This window comes from Penicillium coprophilum (assembly GCF_028826855.1).
Source record: "Penicillium coprophilum strain IBT 35676 chromosome Unknown utg000001l_segment0_segment0, whole genome shotgun sequence".
NCBI lineage: Eukaryota > Fungi > Ascomycota > Eurotiomycetes > Eurotiales > Aspergillaceae > Penicillium > Penicillium coprophilum.
This window is the reverse complement of record NW_026622720.1, coordinates 1,587,311-1,603,793: the sequence shown is the minus strand read 5'-3', so window position 1 is coordinate 1,603,793 and position 16,483 is coordinate 1,587,311. Positions and strand designations below refer to the sequence as shown.

The window sequence follows — 16,483 nt, the reverse complement described above, 5'->3', positions numbered from 1 at the left end:
TCTGGTCCGCATGATAGAAGAGACAGTCAAGCCGATCCCTCTAGACATAAATGTAGCAACAGGAAAACCATCACAATGAACGCCAACAATCAGGTTCCGCAGGGAAGAATGAGATCCTATGTACGCGAGTTAAGCGGGGCAGCCTTTACGAGATGAAGGTGGATTCGGAGAACATAGTTCCCTCCTCGGTAATCTCCTCGTCGCCGATCTTCATCTTCAATGACAGCTTGTCCTGGGGCGAGTACTGTACGGGAATATTAGATATTATGGTTGAGGATAAACAGGGATCAGCGAAAGGGGCGCATACCTGGAAAATGTAAGGCCGAGTACCGGCAACACTGCCAGCAATGCTCTTAATGAAGCCTGGCACTTCGGCCATAACGTCGATGCGATCCATTCGCGGGCCGAGGGGGCCGTCCACTTCGGCTGTGAGCTCCTTGCCATCGGTTGTCTTACCGCTCCATTCCCACTTGATGGACTTGGGCGCGGGCCAGTCACTGCCTTCATCCTGACCAGTCTCTGTATGGGCTACTTTGTTGGTTGTGCCGGCGTAGACGACCTTGCCATCCTTGACAATACCACCGACGTTGACTGTCGTGGAGCCGTAGGAGGGGGGAGTGGTGTACTCCATCATGACGGCGGAGTAGGTGGGGGTCTGGAAGTTAATGAAGTTCCAGCGGGCGGCTGTGTTTTTGTTAGTACGGCGCCTGTTTCGCTTGTCTATTTCTTTTCAGGGCTTCTTACCAGCGTGGTGAGGCTTCATGCCCTGAAGGGCCATGATGAAGACACCACGACCGCCAAGGTCGTAGGTCTGGTCCTTGGTGGCGATGCTACCCTCGACAGAGCATCGGGGCCAGAAAGCGTGGCGCATGGAGCCCCATGGGTTCTTGACGTCGGTTCCGAAGTATGAAGTTCCGTCCGTGCCAATGACGAAACCGGGGGCAGTCTGGGTGAACTTGAGATCGACCAGGGCGCCGCTGTTGACAGTGGACTTGATAGTGTAGGAGTTCCCCTCCTCATTGAGGGTCAGCGAGAGGTTGTCGGCGCCGAAGGAGAGCATGCTCTCGTCGAACATGTAGTTAGAAAGTGGGTCGGAGTACCACTTGTTGTCGCCCTTTCCACTACGGTCGAAAATCTTCACGTTGAACTGGGCTGTGGTGTGAATTCCGCTGTAATCGAGGTCAAGAAACAGAGTCAGCCGCTGTAAGCCTCGATTTCAGGGTATAAGCTTCAAGCTCCTGATGTTCCTTACACAATGTTGCTGTAGATAACCTGCACGAAAACCAGAGTCCCGTTGTCGGCCATGATGTAGAAGGTTTGGGTCTCAACATTGGTGTAAGAGTATGCGCGCCAGCGCAGAATATCCTTGTTCACTTCGGAGTAGGGAGTTGTCTCGGCTTGCTTTGCAACCGAATGGATAGCCTCTGGACCATAGATAGGCTCCTCGGTGCCCACCACGGCGGAGAGACTGTCCGCATGGAATCGGTCAGTGTAACCCCAACAGAGAAGGGTCGATCGGAACGTACGTTGACTTCAGCCAGTTCATGATTTCGATTAGTGTGGACTTGGAAAAAAAAAGGGAGAAGAAGAAAAAGAAAAGGGAGGTGAAGGGGAGATCGACGCGGGGCCCGAGAGTTCTAGTTCGGATGTGAATGGGTCTCTCCGGATGGAAGGGAGATACACCAAGGAATCGATCTAGAGGATGAAAGGTAGAAAATCAATCTAGATAGTGTAAATATCAAGATCGAAAGGAATTCAAATAAGTTAGCAGCTAAAGAAGCCTTTGAAAAGAGAAAGAAAGCAGAGTATCTTATGACGTTGGGCCTTCTCTCTCGCTTCCCGCCTTGGCCAATCAGCGTCGACACCTGAAAATCTGCAAATCTTCCGAATTTGACCTCTCTGTTTTTGGTCTCTTTTGACAATTATCCCCATATTCTCATCATGGCACGAAACGCATTGGCTAAGGACGTCTTTGTTAAGCTCATTGTCGGAGCCGGTCAAGCCAGTCCCAGTCCGCCTGTTGGTCCGGCCCTGGGAAGTAAAGGTGTTAAGTCCATGGACTTTTGCAAGGTCAGTCTTTGTTTACCCCGTTAGCTGTTCACTATATTTATTCTTCTTCTAGGAATTCAATGCTCGCACAGCTCATATCAACACCGGTGTCCCAATCCCTGCGCGTGTTACCGTCCGCCCCGATCGATCTTTCTCCTTTGAACTCCGCACTCCAACAACCACCTACCTTCTGCTCAACGCAGCCAATGTCGAACCCCGGAAGAACCGGCTGCGTGGTGCAATGAACCCCGGCCACGAAGTTTGTGGCAAGATCTCCCTCAAGCACGTTTACGAGATTGCCAAGCTTAAGCAAACCGAAACACGGCTGTCAGGCTTGTCCCTGGAGGGATTGTGCAAGAGTGTCATATCCCAGGCCAAGTCCATTGGTATCCAGGTCGTCCCCTGAACACCACAAGGACCATAGACTTGTATAATTATTAGTCATTTCAGTAGTGTTCCCCAAGGGGCCTACTTGTTTTGATTTGGATTTCTTTAACCCGGCGTTTCCTGGGACATGGGGGCTTTTTTTCTTTCCCCCTGTTGTACGATACCGATTCTGTTTTCCAGTTTGTATGCCATACCTGTTGATTCCAATCGAAGAGAGATTTGACATTGAATGCATGTTTGGGGTACTTATAAATTACTTCAAATGACATGTTAACGATATGACCGGTTAACCAATTGAATCGAGGCCGATGATCACATGCCCAATCTCAACGGTGCCCCAGGGCTATTAGGGCAACTTCTCTGAGAAGTGACTAAACGGCCAAGAGAATCAAAGATTATGAGGTCACAGACTTCCACATGCCCGGAGCGGAGAACTTGGCATATATGTGACTCAGTCCGACCTCTTGGCAAGGCCAGGAATGTTGAACGGAATATTTGTAGACATCCCCATGACACCCTTGACGTTCAGGTCTGAAAAGCATGGACGGTAAAGCATGGACGGTCTGGAAAATCTGGAGAATCTGGGTCTGAATAGTCCGACTATGGAGTAATGGAGTCAGATATACTAATCCTATTCAGGTAATATTCCAGATGGTCCAAGACCATGCAGTAAGCCATGTAATCGCAAGTGTACGTAGGCCGGGAAGTCGGCACGGGTCGACATCATCTTCAAATCCTCCGCGGCCATCCGACTTATGAGGTAAGGCATTTCTTCAATAAATTTCAGTGAATCTGACATATATTGACATGCCCATCTACTAAAACAGGAAACTGAACAAAAAAGAAAAGACAAAAAAAAAGAGAGAAATCGAAGTCAGCAGAGTAAATCCCCCACTCGCCCCCAAAAGCCAAGTTTGCCTGAGGCCCAGACTCTCTTACATCCTCCCCTCTTCTGAGCTTTCTTCTTTACTTCCATCCTCTTCCTCTCTTCCACTCTTCCTCTCTGTCTTCTCGCAATTTAGTTAGAACCGGGATTTCCGGATTCCTGGATTCCTTGACCAGACCCGGGCTCTTGATCGCATTCGGCGGGAAAAAAAAAGTTAAATCAGGGAAAGATTTGCCTCTCGCATAACTCTTTGACTTATTGGACTTTGAGAATCGCCCCAATTCTGCGACTTTGACAGTATTTGAACTGCTCAGTTCGTGATCTAGGATCTTTCAGAGCTCCCGTCGGGAGGGGCATGTGTTCCACGTTCCGAGCTGGCGAAGACTATGACGTCTGAAATGACTGATTCCACTCTCAACCCCATGGATTCAGGTATGTCTTGGCTACCATGCTGATCGGTTGTGATGGTGTATCCTAAATTCCTGCCAACCGTCTGACGCATGTTCATCTCTACAGAATCCCATACCATGCAAGACCCCGCCAAGAACCCCGGCCAGGCCCCGGAGCCCGGTGACGCCGATGCCAAGTCCAGAGCTCAACCTACCCAGGTCCGTTTCTCCTCTATCACAGAGGAGATTGAACCAGATCAAGCCGTCTTATCCCCTGTACCAGAGCAACCGAACCAGTCTCTGTCAGACGAGCAAAAACAAGCTGCGGACGAGGAACAATTACGGTCGCTGGCGATGAGTATGCAGGGCGCACAGCTTCAGGAGTCCCGCCTGCGCAACTTCTCATTTGACCCAATGTCTCTTCCTTCCTCCAGGGTATGTCATATCTACCTTTAATTTGCCATCGGATGTGCTTCCGGCTCTTCCAATGTCTTCCCATTTCATGTAATATTTAGTTCCGTTCATCCGACGGGCTCTGAGCGGCGACTTAGTGAGACGGGGGCAACCTTATCATTATATTAACTTTGGATCTTCATAGGTTGCATCTCGAGACTCGAGTGTTCGTAGCGGACATGGCACCGGTGCCTTTGCCTCTCCGCATGCATCTCCTCCGGTCTCTGCTGTACAGTCACCTCCTCTTACCCCAGCTGCAACCCATTCTCGCGAAGGAAAACCCGGCGAGAGTGCCTCTCTGAAAGCTCATAGCCGACCCCATGTGAACACGAATTTCACCCCTGAAGCATCACCTCCAGTCGGATCGACCGACAAGAACGGCACATCTCGACCCGCTTCATCCTCCCGACCCGTGTCCAACGATCACCTGCCCATCAGAACCAGCGAAGGTTCGGACCGAGCTCCGCATGCCATCCAACTACCGAAACATCGTGCGCAATTCTTCATTGGAAATGACGGGGGGTCCCAAGAAGAAAGCCCCCCCGCCCACTCCAGGCGAGTCTCTTACCCCGCCAGGGCTCATGACCCCGGTAGGTGAACCTAATGATCCATATGCGCGCCACAAGCGACCACCCCAGTCCAAGAATTTGGCCCAATTGGATCCCCGGTTCATCTTCAGCGGTCGGGATGTCAAGCGAGCACTTCGTCCGGGAGCTCCTCGATCCACCAGCGCAAGCGACCTCAGCAAATCTAGTGACAAGCGGGGACTATTTGGTAGTTCCAAGAAGGAGCATGGTGACAAGTCCCAGGGCCACCAGCATCATGGCTCTATGTCTGAGCTCAAGCGATTCTTCAAGATGGGTCATCGCAATAAGCGATCCGAGTCCCCGACGTCCATGCCTAATAAATCGAGCCGATCATCTGGAAAGTCCACTCCGTATCAAATGGCTCCAGACAATGTTCCTTTTGCCGATGATCATGGTCTAAACTCCAAGTATGGAAAGTTGGGCAGGGTGCTGGGATCGGGAGCTGGTGGCTCCGTGCGTCTTTTGAAGCGCAACAGTGACGGTGTCACCTTTGCAGTGAAGCAATTCCGAGACCGTCACAACTGGGAGAGCGTCAAAGAATATTCGAAGAAGGTGACTGCAGAGTTCTGTATTGGCTCCACCTTACACCATGGCAATATCATCGAGACCTTGGACATCATCCAAGAGGGCCCTCGCTGGTACGAGGTCATGGAATATGCGCCGTTTGATCTGTTTGCTATCGTGATGACTGGAAAAATGAGTAAGGAAGAGATCGCCTGCTCTTTCAAGCAGATTTTGAGCGGTGTGGCGTACATCCATGGCATGGGTTTGGCCCATCGGGATTTGAAACTGGATAACGTGGTGGTGAACGACCGTGGTATCATGAAACTCATCGATTTCGGAAGTGCTGTCGTATTCCGCTATCCATTCGAGAATGACATTGTCCCTGCCTCAGGTACGTATTCCTTTATTTTTATTTTTATTTCTTATTTTTTATTTTTTGGTCACAGTGGATGGTTATTAATTTGTATGAACAGGTATCGTTGGCTCAGATCCATATCTTGCCCCCGAGGTCTACGATGAGAAGAAATATGACCCGCGCCCCACGGATGTTTGGTCGCTGGCGATCATCTTCTGCTGTATGACCTTGCGCCGGTTCCCATGGAAGCAACCGCGCATGACCGACAACTCATACAAGTTGTTCGTTTCCAGCCCGACCCCGGGCACCCCAGTTCCCGAACCCGACAACCGCCGTCGGCCCAAGTCGACACCCGATCTCCCTTCCCAAGGTCATGACACTAAACGTCTGACTCCTCGCTCGAGCGGACCTTCAGATCAGTCTGGATCGGAGCAGAATGGAAACGGAATTGGAGACAAAGCAGAAAACTCTCAGAAAGACGGGGATCACTCTCCCGATACTGCTCAGAAACAGAACAGCGAAACCTGCACCAGCCCCCATGAGCGGCCCACCCGTACGACTAGCAAGGAGGCACCGCCTCCTCTTTCCGCATCCTCCCAGAACTCTGGGCAGCGCCAGGAAGTCATCAAGGGCCCATGGCGACTTCTCCGGATATTGCCGCGGGAAAGCCGGTACATCATTGGCCGCATGCTGAAGACCAACCCGAAGAACCGAGCGACACTCGACGAGGTGATGTCGGATGACTGGGTAAGGAACATTCATGCATGTCGACAGGATGGGACTGGTGAAATCATCAATGCCCCCGGTCACACTCACGTCCTCGAGCCCCCTGCCCAAAGCCCTGCCGTGGCCAGCAAAGCTACCAAGGCTAAATAATTATCCCTTCTTTGTATCAATTTCTCCTCGTGTCTATATATCCCCTTCATCCTTTGAGAACGGGGTGGCACTTTTGTCCTCTTACCCTCCGCGTTTACTGTGTGATTCCCTACGAGTACTGTAGATGATTTTGGCGGTTTCCCTCATTCCCCGGGCCATGTTTGAGATGAGTTGATATTCTTGAATAAAGTTCTGTGACATTTGATCGCGCTCGAGTTTCTCTTGTGAATATCTTGAAGAAAACGGGGCTCTGGCTCTAGCTCGACGGTAGATGTTACTGATAGACTACTTGGTGTGGGATTTCGATATGTGTTTTTGCTATTCTTTTGTCAAGGCTCACACTTGTGCGAGCGCGAGCTTTATTTCCTTAACAAGTAGATACATTTCAATACAAAACATACAACGTACTATACATTCTTTTGGATTGGACTTGATAGTAGATATCGGCGATATCGGCGATATCGGTGGCCTCACCGCGGACCAAAAGAAACTGCCAGCCGCGGAGCTTGTCCGTCGAGCCCGCTTCTGTACAACATACTTCGTCCCTTCTTAATTCCAATTTGGCCATGATCTTGTGATATAACGATTTCCACATCCAATTCCATCCTACAAAAATGGCCCAACCTGACGGGGCGCCATTGGTTTCCTCCCCATGGACTAGGTCGCTAATTGTAAACTTCACCCAAGCTCTTCGCAGGACCGAGGATCTCTCTAACAGCTCCGCAACTATATAGTCTGGCGCGATTGCAGGTCTAACTGTCGACTGCTCTCTTTATCCTCTCGATACCATCAAAACCAGACTTCAAAAAGCACGCGACCACACCGCACCCCAAACCCGAGTCTCCCTACGCCAAACCTTCCGTGGTATCTACGCCGGCCTCCCATCCGTCCTCTTTGGCTCCGCCCCCTCTGCCGCCTCCTTCTTCATCGTCTATGATGGCGTCAAGCGCACCCTACTCCCACCTCAACCAACCGGCAGCAAAACGACCCCCCAATCCAGATCCCACATAATGCTCACACACTCCCTCGCCTCCTCCCTCGGCGAAATCGCCGCATGCGCCGTCCGCGTCCCCACAGAAGTCATCAAGCAGCGCGCCCAAGCTGGCCTCTTCGGCGGCTCCAGTCTCCTCGCACTGAAGGACATCCTGTCCCTGCGCCACGCATCCCCAACAAACACAACCACATCGGGCTCAGCCCCAGCAGCGAAGCGCGGATACGGTCAAGTCATCCGTGAGCTCTACCGCGGTGCAGGCATCACAATCGCCCGCGAGATCCCCTTCACTGTGTTGCAATTCACAATGTGGGAGTCGATGAAGGAAGCTTACGGCAAGCGGTACCTGCGAACCGCGGAGACAGCCTCGTCTCTCGCCGAGACACAGATCCCCGCTTCGACGAGCGCCATGTTCGGAAGTGTTGCCGGCGCCATTGCGGCTGGTCTCACTACCCCGCTAGACGTCATTAAGACCCGGGTTATGCTTGCGCGACGTGGAGACGGGGGCGTTGAGGCGCCTGTTCGCGTCAAGGAGATTGTGCGCGGGATTGCGCGTGAAGGGCCAGGTGCTTTCTGGCGTGGTATTACGCCGCGTGTGACCTGGATTGGTATTGGTGGTGCTGTGTTCCTTGGGAGTTATCAGTATGCTTCGAATACCCTCGAGGGGCGTCGGGAGGTACAGGTGGAGAAGAGTCTTTGATTTGGTCTTTTGGGCCTTGTGGTTTGTATATTATTGCTATATAGAAGGTTGGAAGAACATAGATTCTAGATTTTGGACATCGAGTTGGTTTGGGCAATCATATATGTCATTATGTTACTTGCTAGGGCTGCCTGGCTCGGCTTTCAGCATCCAGCCGGATTCCTGCAGTTGTTTTACAGCCACGAGTTTTACGATCTTGTGCAGAAAAGAAGCTTTATGCGGAGCGGGTTCAATATCTGTGTCTGTGTCTAGTTCTATGACTGGATTTATTGGCTAAGGTGAGGGTTCGGAACCTGGCACGGATCTTGATCCGTCTCGAAAAAGAAGCCGCCTTTTGGATACGGGTGTAGGTCTAGCGCGTTGACGGTGGATTACATTGGGGGGTGTTTCTGGCGAAGAGCATACGGTGTTCGGGCATATCTGGATATGATAAATAGGCTGAATCTGCTAATATAGCACTTTCATGAGTACAATAAGTGTCTTCAAACGTTGATCATATACATCGAATTGGTAGTGCTGGTTGTATACAAGATGGATATACTAAAAACACCTACGTTGTATATAGAACATTCTATAATTCGAGCTGCCAAGGGCCACTTTGAAAGAACGAATAACCTTCAAGTATCAAACCTAGTCCGACGTCGAGTATCTTGTTTATATCATTGGCCAAGACATATCCCAAGCTATGTGAATATACAAGCAATCTTGTGTATCTAGGCATCTATTACACTTCCAAAGATGACGCATTCCCCCCTATAAAGCCCTACTAGATCGAGTCATCGCTGACATTAGACATCAACATGGCAGCTTACATGCCAGGGCGTACCTTCTTGGCAAAAGGGGCTCTATCGCATATGCAATCAGTAGAAGCGAATTATCAGCGGGTTGTCTCGCCTGCCCTGATCTTGAGATATAGTTGTAGAGACCGCAATACGCCGCCCACCTTCATATCACCTGTTACTGTCAGACCCTGAATCTTCGAAAAGATGTACACTGCGGTCCGCTCAGAGCCCCAAACGAAGCCTTGTCTTGGCGATGCAGCCCAGTTTGTTTGGCACGAGCTTAAGGTCTCCGTACACTCTGTACAGGAGTGGTACCGGAGTGGAGTGGCTGATCAGACCAATGTAAAACTGTTGGGTCTTGGATTTCCCTCAAGTGATTTGGAGTGGAGTTGGAGGGTTATCTCAGAACGACATAAAGAAGTCTTGGGGACCTGTATAGTCTTCGAAGGGGGCAGTGTATAACGAAATAGCCACAAATAACCGAGTCTCCTAGAAAGGGAAATGGGAATGCCTATCGAAGAGTGATCTAAGAGAATCCGAGCCAAGGTGTTGAGTAAATCACACGAAGTATATAATCACTGCGAAATTTCCCCTCCTTTTTCAGTTCCCCCTTGACTTGACCGGTTTGTATCGCGAATGGCCCTCTGACGTCTTTCCCCACCAATTCTCAACGTGCGATCGGCCAGGATAAGCTCCGCATTCGCATCTCCGCAATTGGTTTCACTTCAACGCATGTATGGCACGCAAACTGAGCCACCAGAGGGTCACTTATGGTATCTATCCTGTCTATCTCTCTAGCTTACATTGCTAACTGGGTCTCTCTGATAGTCCTCCCTCTGCCTGATGCGCCAGGTGGCCATCGGTTGGGGGTCAATGGCTTAGCCGTCGACCGCCAAAACTCCATTCTGTAAGTCTCATGCTGGAATCGATCATCTAGATTTGAGCGGCTGTCATGTTCGCGATCATCTCTTGAAGATCAGGCTCACCGACACGTTGCACGCATACTAACATGGTGTCTCCTCTCCTAGCTACTCTGCGGGCCGCGACGGCGTCATCTGTTCCTGGGATCTCGACTTTCCTCTTCCCTCCTCGTCTGCCCCGGAAGACGCATCGTCTCCTACTCAAAAGCCTAACCCGACCGGCTTCAAAACCCAGGTTCAAGCTCATAGCCACTGGATCAACGACATTGTCTTGGCACAGGACAACTCCGCTCTCGTTTCCGCCTCGTCTGACACGACCGTGCGACTCTGGCGCCCGCATTCCGAGTCCACCGAGGTACCAGAGCGCATTGGAAAACATACGGATTATGTGAAGGCCCTGGCGAGCCCCGGGAACCACGCCACTTGGGTCGCCTCGGGCGGTCTCGATCAGAAGGTTTATCTTTGGGATTTGAATGGCGGCGGGGAGGTATTGAATATCAATGCTGGCGGAGAAGATTCCACAGATAAAGGGTCTGTTTATGCGCTGGGTGCGGTTTCGTCGGTGCTCGCTAGCGGTGGTCCTGAAAACGTTGTCCGAGTATGGGACCCCAGGTCTGGAAAGCTAGTGACCAAGTTCGTCGGTCATACGGACAACATTCGTGATATTATGATCAACCAGTCCGGCGATACAATCCTGACGGGATCGTCTGACCAGACCATCAAGATCTGGTCTCTCACGGCCGGTCGATGCATGAATACGCTGACCATGCACAATGATAGTGTATGGTCTCTTTACTCTGACCACCCTGATCTCTCCGTCTTCTATTCAAGCGACCGATCCGGCTTGGTAGCGAAGACTGACATGCGAGGATCGGCTGATCCCGACCAGGGCATCAGCGTCGCCGCACTACAAGAACACGAGGGCGTTGTCAAAGTTGTGGCTGCGGGAGACTACATCTGGACGGCTACTCCCAAGTCTAGCATCCACCGCTGGCGAGATGCTGATACTACGGTTGGAATCGAGCCGCCGCCAGACCCAGCCCGCACTGTAGACTCCGCTACAGTGCCTGCAACCAATTCAGATAAGGGACCCAAGAAGATTCCATTTAATTCTGTTTTGCAATTATCCGCGACCTCGATTCTTGGTGGTTCAGCCCGTAAACTGGACTCCACGAAGTCTAACTTGGAGACAATTGGCTTAACGATCCCGGTTCATTCACAGCCCGAGGAAACTATTGAAGGCCAGCACGGCTTGATCAAATGCTTGATGTTGAATGATCGGAGGCGCACACTCACTCAAGATTCGGCAGGAGATGTTGTCCTCTGGGACTTACTGAAGGTGGTTTGATTATATTCTAGCTGGCAAGTATACGATGTCGACTGACATAAATCTAGTGTGTCCCCGTTAAAAGCTTTGGCAAGCGTCATATAGATGACGTTGAGTCAGAGGTCAATACCATTGATAGTATTGGACATTGGTGTACGATCGACGTGCGTACTGGCAGGCTTTCGGTCATTCTAGAGCCCAATCGCTGTTTCGACGCAGAAGTTTATGCCGACGAGACTGATCTACCACTATCTGATCTGTATCAGTTTAGAGACGATCAAAGAGGTGAGTATTTGCTTCCTTGGAATCATTCTTTTGCTTTGCTGTCAGCCTTCGCGCATATCCTTTGTCATACTGACAACACGCAGTCAATCTTGGCAAATGGGTCTTACGTTGGCTGTTTGCTCCGGTAGTAGATGAGGAAATCCGACGAGACAACGAATACCGCCAAGCTGCCATCGCGAGAGCGGAAGAACATGCTCGACAGAATCCCCTGAGTACGTCGGTACCTGGCGATGATATCCCTCGCAGCGTTGGCATACCTATATCGAATCCGAATCTGAGAACGAATCTGCGTCCCAGCTCAGATTTCCCTGGTAGCCCGGGTGTCGGCTTTAGTATCAATGTTGGCACACCATCGTCAAACCACTTGAGCACTTCCATGCAGAGCAACTCTCCGTTCCCAATGTTCGAACCAGAAACACCTGATGCCATGCCAACAAATTCCCATCTCGATGGCGGGCCATCATCCTTCTCATCGACTGACTATTTCTCGAAAAGGCCTCTAGTGGCTACACAAACAGGCACGGACAAGTCTCTACTATCTCCGTCGGATGCAGCCTCAAATGCAGGAGTTCCTCAATCCCCTGCAGAGCCCGATAAGGAAGAGCGGAAGAAAGGATCACTATTTGGAAAAAAGTTCCAAATGAATTTTCCTAAGAAGTTAGGACGCAATTCTACAGAGACGAAACCGCAGATATTAGAAGAAAAGGCCGAAGAATCGGAGATCTCCTCTATCAAGGAAGAGAAAGTGTATGAGCCCAATCTCTGTGGCTTGGTAGACCGCATTCATGATGATTATGAAGAGTTCCTGGCTACAAATCCAGGTCGGGATTTGGAGACGGCTCTTTTGCCCAGTGGTGAGGACGAAACCCCACGACTGGAAATTCCACCTCGAACTGCAGTCTTCATCCAGGAGGAAACCGGTGATACTGCTGTTGCCTCGGATCTGTACAGAGGCAGCGTGGACCGCATTGGCGAAGACCTCGAAAGGCTCAAGAAGTCAATTCCTCATTGGCTTGGTGAGCTTCTTCTGAAGGTAAGTCTATTTTCTCGTGATAATCTGCTTTCTCTCTTGCTAATCGTTTGTTATAGAATCAAATTCCCTTCAAGGAACAGGTCAAAATCGCCTTTGTATTGAAGCCCTTTGATGATACCTTACCGCCAGTCGTCAAGCCTGAACCGTACGTTTCGGATCTTCTCTGCCCTTGTAAGGCGTGGTGGTGAGACTAATCTGTTTCATTCAGGCCGGCTCCTAACGGCGCCCCTCCGGGCAATACGAACCCCAATAACAATGGCTCTCGTCTCAATGCCAACCGCATGCTCCGAACGAAGAAGATTCTTGCTTATGTCGCAGAGCGCATTGACCCTGCAAACCCCGATGAACCAGCAGAGTCCATTATGCCACCAGAGGAGTACCTCGAGCTCTACTGCCAGAAGATGGTAATTTTCTCTCTCGTTTTGTACCGACCGTCATACTAATCGTCTTCCACCAGCTCTGTCCACCAAACATGACTCTAGCAACGATTCGCACACACCTCTGGCGTACCTCAGGAGACATGGTTCTCCACTACAAGACAAACGGCAAGAAAGAGATTCACCCTCCCCGGTCTCTTCTGGGAATTGATGAGACCCCCGTCGCTGTGGAAGAACCCCATGCCCCGAACGGGGATAGCAATGGACATGCACCTCCTGGTAGTATCCATTCCGTGACGAACTCTGGCTCTATCGCAGGCTCTGCTATTACCTAGTGATAAATACAGCCTATGAGATCTTTCTGGTCTCCCATTTCCTGTGATCCTTTTTTTTATTTTCCTTTTGCTCAACCGGTACATTTGTTATTTGGCATATGCCAATCCTGTATGGATCTCTAGCACATATGGGCGAGATACTTGATTTTGGTTTCTTTCTATGTGTCGCATCTCCTATTTCTCTTCTTATGGGTGTTAGCGCATCTGGCTTGCTTGGCTATTGCTTTGGGTCTTGTTTTTGCCTTGAAGCTTGCAGCTTGCATTCCCATGTAATATTGTTGATGCTACCGTCAACACTGGCGAAGAATCGAATTTTCGGATCCTTCAAGTGACTATTGGTGTGAAAAAGGTCCCGCGTATTGTTATATTTTCCTTTGGTGGCTACACACATTGGAGACCCGAGAGAGTCTGTACTAATCATAGGCTGTACTAATCATAGGCTGTACTAATCATAGGCTGTACTAATCATAGGCTGTACTAATCATAGGCCCATTTCCTCGAGACGTCGCGATTCTCAATGGGACTCCATTAGTCGCTTTGACACATGCCCTCGGACTAGGGAAACAATTGCATTGCATGACTATAGAAAGACGATAACCATAACCACATGCTTGAAACAACCATCACCATCTGTCTTATAACAACCACGCTATCTCTCCACTCGAGTCTCCCCTCACCCCAGTTAGACCGCCAGGCTAGCTCCATCCCCATTACTCTTCCTCTCGCCCCCAACTATCTCCATCTCAACAGAAAAACCTAGGTACATCCAGAAGCACGATTGCTAAGGCACACATCACCACCCTGGTCCCCACTTCCATATCCCTCACAAGAAGCACTAGTCTTGCCCTCCGCCTTAACCTCCTCATTACAAGCCGTCCAAGTAGTCGAGAAGAACCCAGCACGAACGCTATAAGTCGACCAACTGATACAGCAATTCGACCCACCCTGCTGCTCGCAATGACTGCGCGGCGCCTTCCCAATCTGCTGATCAAACTGACAAGTCGTACCAGAGATACAAGAGAAGACAGTCCCACACGCACTCCACAGCACAGCATGTGCAGCACTAGTCGCAAAGCTCGACCGCTTCGAAAGGCCCTTATTGGCAGCAGTGCCGTTCCCAGCAACGTGCGCAAGCAGGGACTCCACATCGCTCGCCATGTCGGCGTCGTTCTCGTCGTATTTCTTCGCGTATGCGGCTTCCGTGAGCATGCGCGCTTTTTCTTCGTCGGTGCTGGCGGAGTGCGGGTCCAGGCTTGTGAGCCAGGACTCTGTCTCCGGGGAGTAGTTCACAAAGCGGACGTCCACGTCGAAGGCGCTGAGGTCGCCTTTCGAGTCGGGGAAGTAGTCTGAGGCTACGTGGTTCACGAGGAAGCTGGTTGACGCGGCTGAGGTTGAGGGCAGGGCGCCGCTGGTGGTTATATGGGAAAGACCCAGGACCAAGGTCGTGATGAGGGTGGTGGAGAGCATTTTGAAGAAGCAGAGCTTGGCTGAGGGGATCTTGAAGGATTCTGAAGATGGTCGTTTGATCCGTTTCTGTTCTGGTTGGAAGGGATGTTTTCTGCGTTCTTTCTGGGGGTTCTTATACTTTGAGCTTCTGTCCGTGTACTCGGTGAGATGTACCTAGTCGACGAGTTACCCCAACCAAGAAGGCAATTCCCACGCGGACGATGTCCGCTGCTCACGGGGTTTGCTCGAAATTGGGTATGCGTAGAGTTACATTTACATAGACGGGAGGTGCATGAGGCTGTTAGGGCTTACTATTCTCGTATCCCATGCTGACAAGACAATTTGCCTTGGTGGGACTGGACTATGTGACTCGCACTAGTCGAGAGGTGTCGAAGATGGCGTTTACTTCATTTTTCTGCCCATGGCGCCCAGCTGCAATGGGTGGGAGCATAGCGCTGATTGTGGCTTGCAGATCGAGTAAGCTCACAATGTACCAGTATACAGAGAGCAGGTCTCAGGAATGAGAGCCAGGCAAAGAAGAAGGTTTTCTGTCTTCGTCGGGCAAGAATTGCTCCTCTGCCACTTCCCACCGATCAAGATATAGAGTACTCCGTATAGCAAGAACAGTTTTAACATGGGGACTGCCAAAATGAGTAAAAACATGAAGCATAAAGTAGAGCCCCTAGATCCCCTGCATAATAGGTACGGCAAATTCCGCTTTTGGTATGCAACCCATTCTTAAATTAGCTTAGCTTGGAATAAAACAAAAACAAGCTAAACCAAGCCTGCAGTAGAATAGCCAATGCCAATCGCCATAATCCAGACTATTTAATTTAGGGCTGACACAGAATGATCGACGAACTCCCGTTTCTCCCATCCCCCCCTGGAAATCGGGTTCCACGGACTACTCCGTAATCTCACATGGCGGTTTACGCCCCGTGACTCACTCCCTTTTCTCACTCGGGGTTGGAACTGAGGTCCCCGCAGGTGTCTCAGTAACATCGGTGCTTCCGCAAGAGCGGCATCGCAGCTGAGGGTTGGCATGTTTGGAATTGAAAGAGGGCCAAAACCGAGTCATCAGAAAGACGATAGTCGGGATAGAGAGCATCCAGATAGAGGCTAAGATGAGGAAGGTCTGGAAGGGGGCTGCTTCGAGTCGTTGCCCGATGGAGGTACTGCAATGCAGTAGGAATGTCTTGAATGAAGCTGACAGTGCCATGTTGGGTGATTAGGCTGTGGCTCGGCGTTTAGAAGGCAGATATGTCCGGTCGAGGATGAGGAAGTTAAACAGAGAACCTGGGGAGGGTATATTGTATAGTACTCCGTATAATCATCAGATAAAGAGCTCAGATAAGCGTCTGCCTAGAGTCCAAATTTGAGATGTCTCGGATCTGCAGCCTAAATTGGAATATAGAGATACAAAAGTACAGAGTACGGAGTACCCCATATCTGACTACATCGGATCTTCCCTTGGGCTTTCCTATTTGAGCTGCGGCTTTTATGAGAGTAGATCTCAGAACGGGACTTCATGCTGTAGTCACGTGTAGAGGTTTATTGGGTTCAATGCCTCATTCACACTGATGAGAACATACCCAGTAGAAGCACTCAAGTGGTTCTCAGATGGTGTTGGGTTGACTCGGAGAGTAGGGATAATGGGTGTGTCAAAGGATTGGTCGGGGCCGAGCACTTATATATTTATCCATGGATGGTAGAAATGGAACTCGTAATCCGATAGAACTCAACACAGAGTTGTGCTTCTTGACTTAATATTTGGAAGAAAAAAAAGAAACCATGGTGTACT

General features: G+C 50.4%; 7 protein-coding genes across 7 annotated transcripts; 4 read left to right on the top strand and 3 right to left on the bottom strand.

Annotated features, from left to right (window-relative positions):
• Positions 1–145: 145 nt before the first annotated feature.
• Positions 146–1,546, bottom strand: N7500_000593 (survival factor 1 family protein; the record flags this gene model as incomplete). The annotated part of the gene is made up of 5 exons (XM_056671739.1): positions 146–244; positions 308–684; positions 745–1,169; positions 1,253–1,468; positions 1,527–1,546. 5 exons carry the CDS (start codon positions 1,544–1,546, stop codon positions 146–148), a joined length of 1,137 nt encoding a protein of 378 aa, XP_056537312.1.
• Positions 1,547–1,941: 395 nt separating this feature from the next.
• N7500_000592 (mitochondrial 54S ribosomal protein uL11m) lies at positions 1,942–2,455 on the top strand (the record flags this gene model as incomplete). The annotated part of the gene is made up of 2 exons (XM_056671738.1): positions 1,942–2,070; positions 2,123–2,455. The coding sequence occupies 2 exons, from the start codon at positions 1,942–1,944 to the stop codon at positions 2,453–2,455; spliced, it is 462 nt and encodes a 153-aa protein (XP_056537311.1).
• A 1,265-nt stretch (positions 2,456–3,720) lies between these two features.
• Positions 3,721–6,486, top strand: N7500_000591 (uncharacterized protein; the record flags this gene model as incomplete). The annotated part of the gene is made up of 5 exons (XM_056671737.1): positions 3,721–3,754; positions 3,839–4,146; positions 4,310–4,486; positions 4,524–5,646; positions 5,729–6,486. The coding sequence occupies 5 exons, from the start codon at positions 3,721–3,723 to the stop codon at positions 6,484–6,486; spliced, it is 2,400 nt and encodes a 799-aa protein (XP_056537310.1).
• Positions 6,487–7,100: 614 nt separating this feature from the next.
• On the top strand, positions 7,101–8,177 carry N7500_000590 (putative mitochondrial carrier protein (Pet8); the record flags this gene model as incomplete). Its single annotated transcript, XM_056671736.1, has 2 exons — positions 7,101–7,157; positions 7,221–8,177. 2 exons carry the CDS (start codon positions 7,101–7,103, stop codon positions 8,175–8,177), a joined length of 1,014 nt encoding a protein of 337 aa, XP_056537309.1.
• A 1,518-nt stretch (positions 8,178–9,695) lies between these two features.
• N7500_000589 (WD repeat protein) lies at positions 9,696–13,236 on the top strand (the record flags this gene model as incomplete). The annotated part of the gene is made up of 8 exons (XM_056671735.1): positions 9,696–9,732; positions 9,788–9,866; positions 9,988–11,221; positions 11,275–11,491; positions 11,575–12,524; positions 12,581–12,669; positions 12,733–12,928; positions 12,982–13,236. 8 exons carry the CDS (start codon positions 9,696–9,698, stop codon positions 13,234–13,236), a joined length of 3,057 nt encoding a protein of 1,018 aa, XP_056537308.1.
• Positions 13,237–13,992: 756 nt separating this feature from the next.
• Positions 13,993–14,703, bottom strand: N7500_000588 (uncharacterized protein; the record flags this gene model as incomplete). The annotated part of the gene is made up of 1 exon (XM_056671734.1): positions 13,993–14,703. One exon carries the CDS (start codon positions 14,701–14,703, stop codon positions 13,993–13,995), a length of 711 nt encoding a protein of 236 aa, XP_056537307.1.
• Positions 14,704–15,625: 922 nt separating this feature from the next.
• N7500_000587 (uncharacterized protein) lies at positions 15,626–15,901 on the bottom strand (the record flags this gene model as incomplete). The annotated part of the gene is made up of 1 exon (XM_056671733.1): positions 15,626–15,901. The coding sequence occupies one exon, from the start codon at positions 15,899–15,901 to the stop codon at positions 15,626–15,628; it is 276 nt and encodes a 91-aa protein (XP_056537306.1).
• Positions 15,902–16,483: the final 582 nt, after the last annotated feature.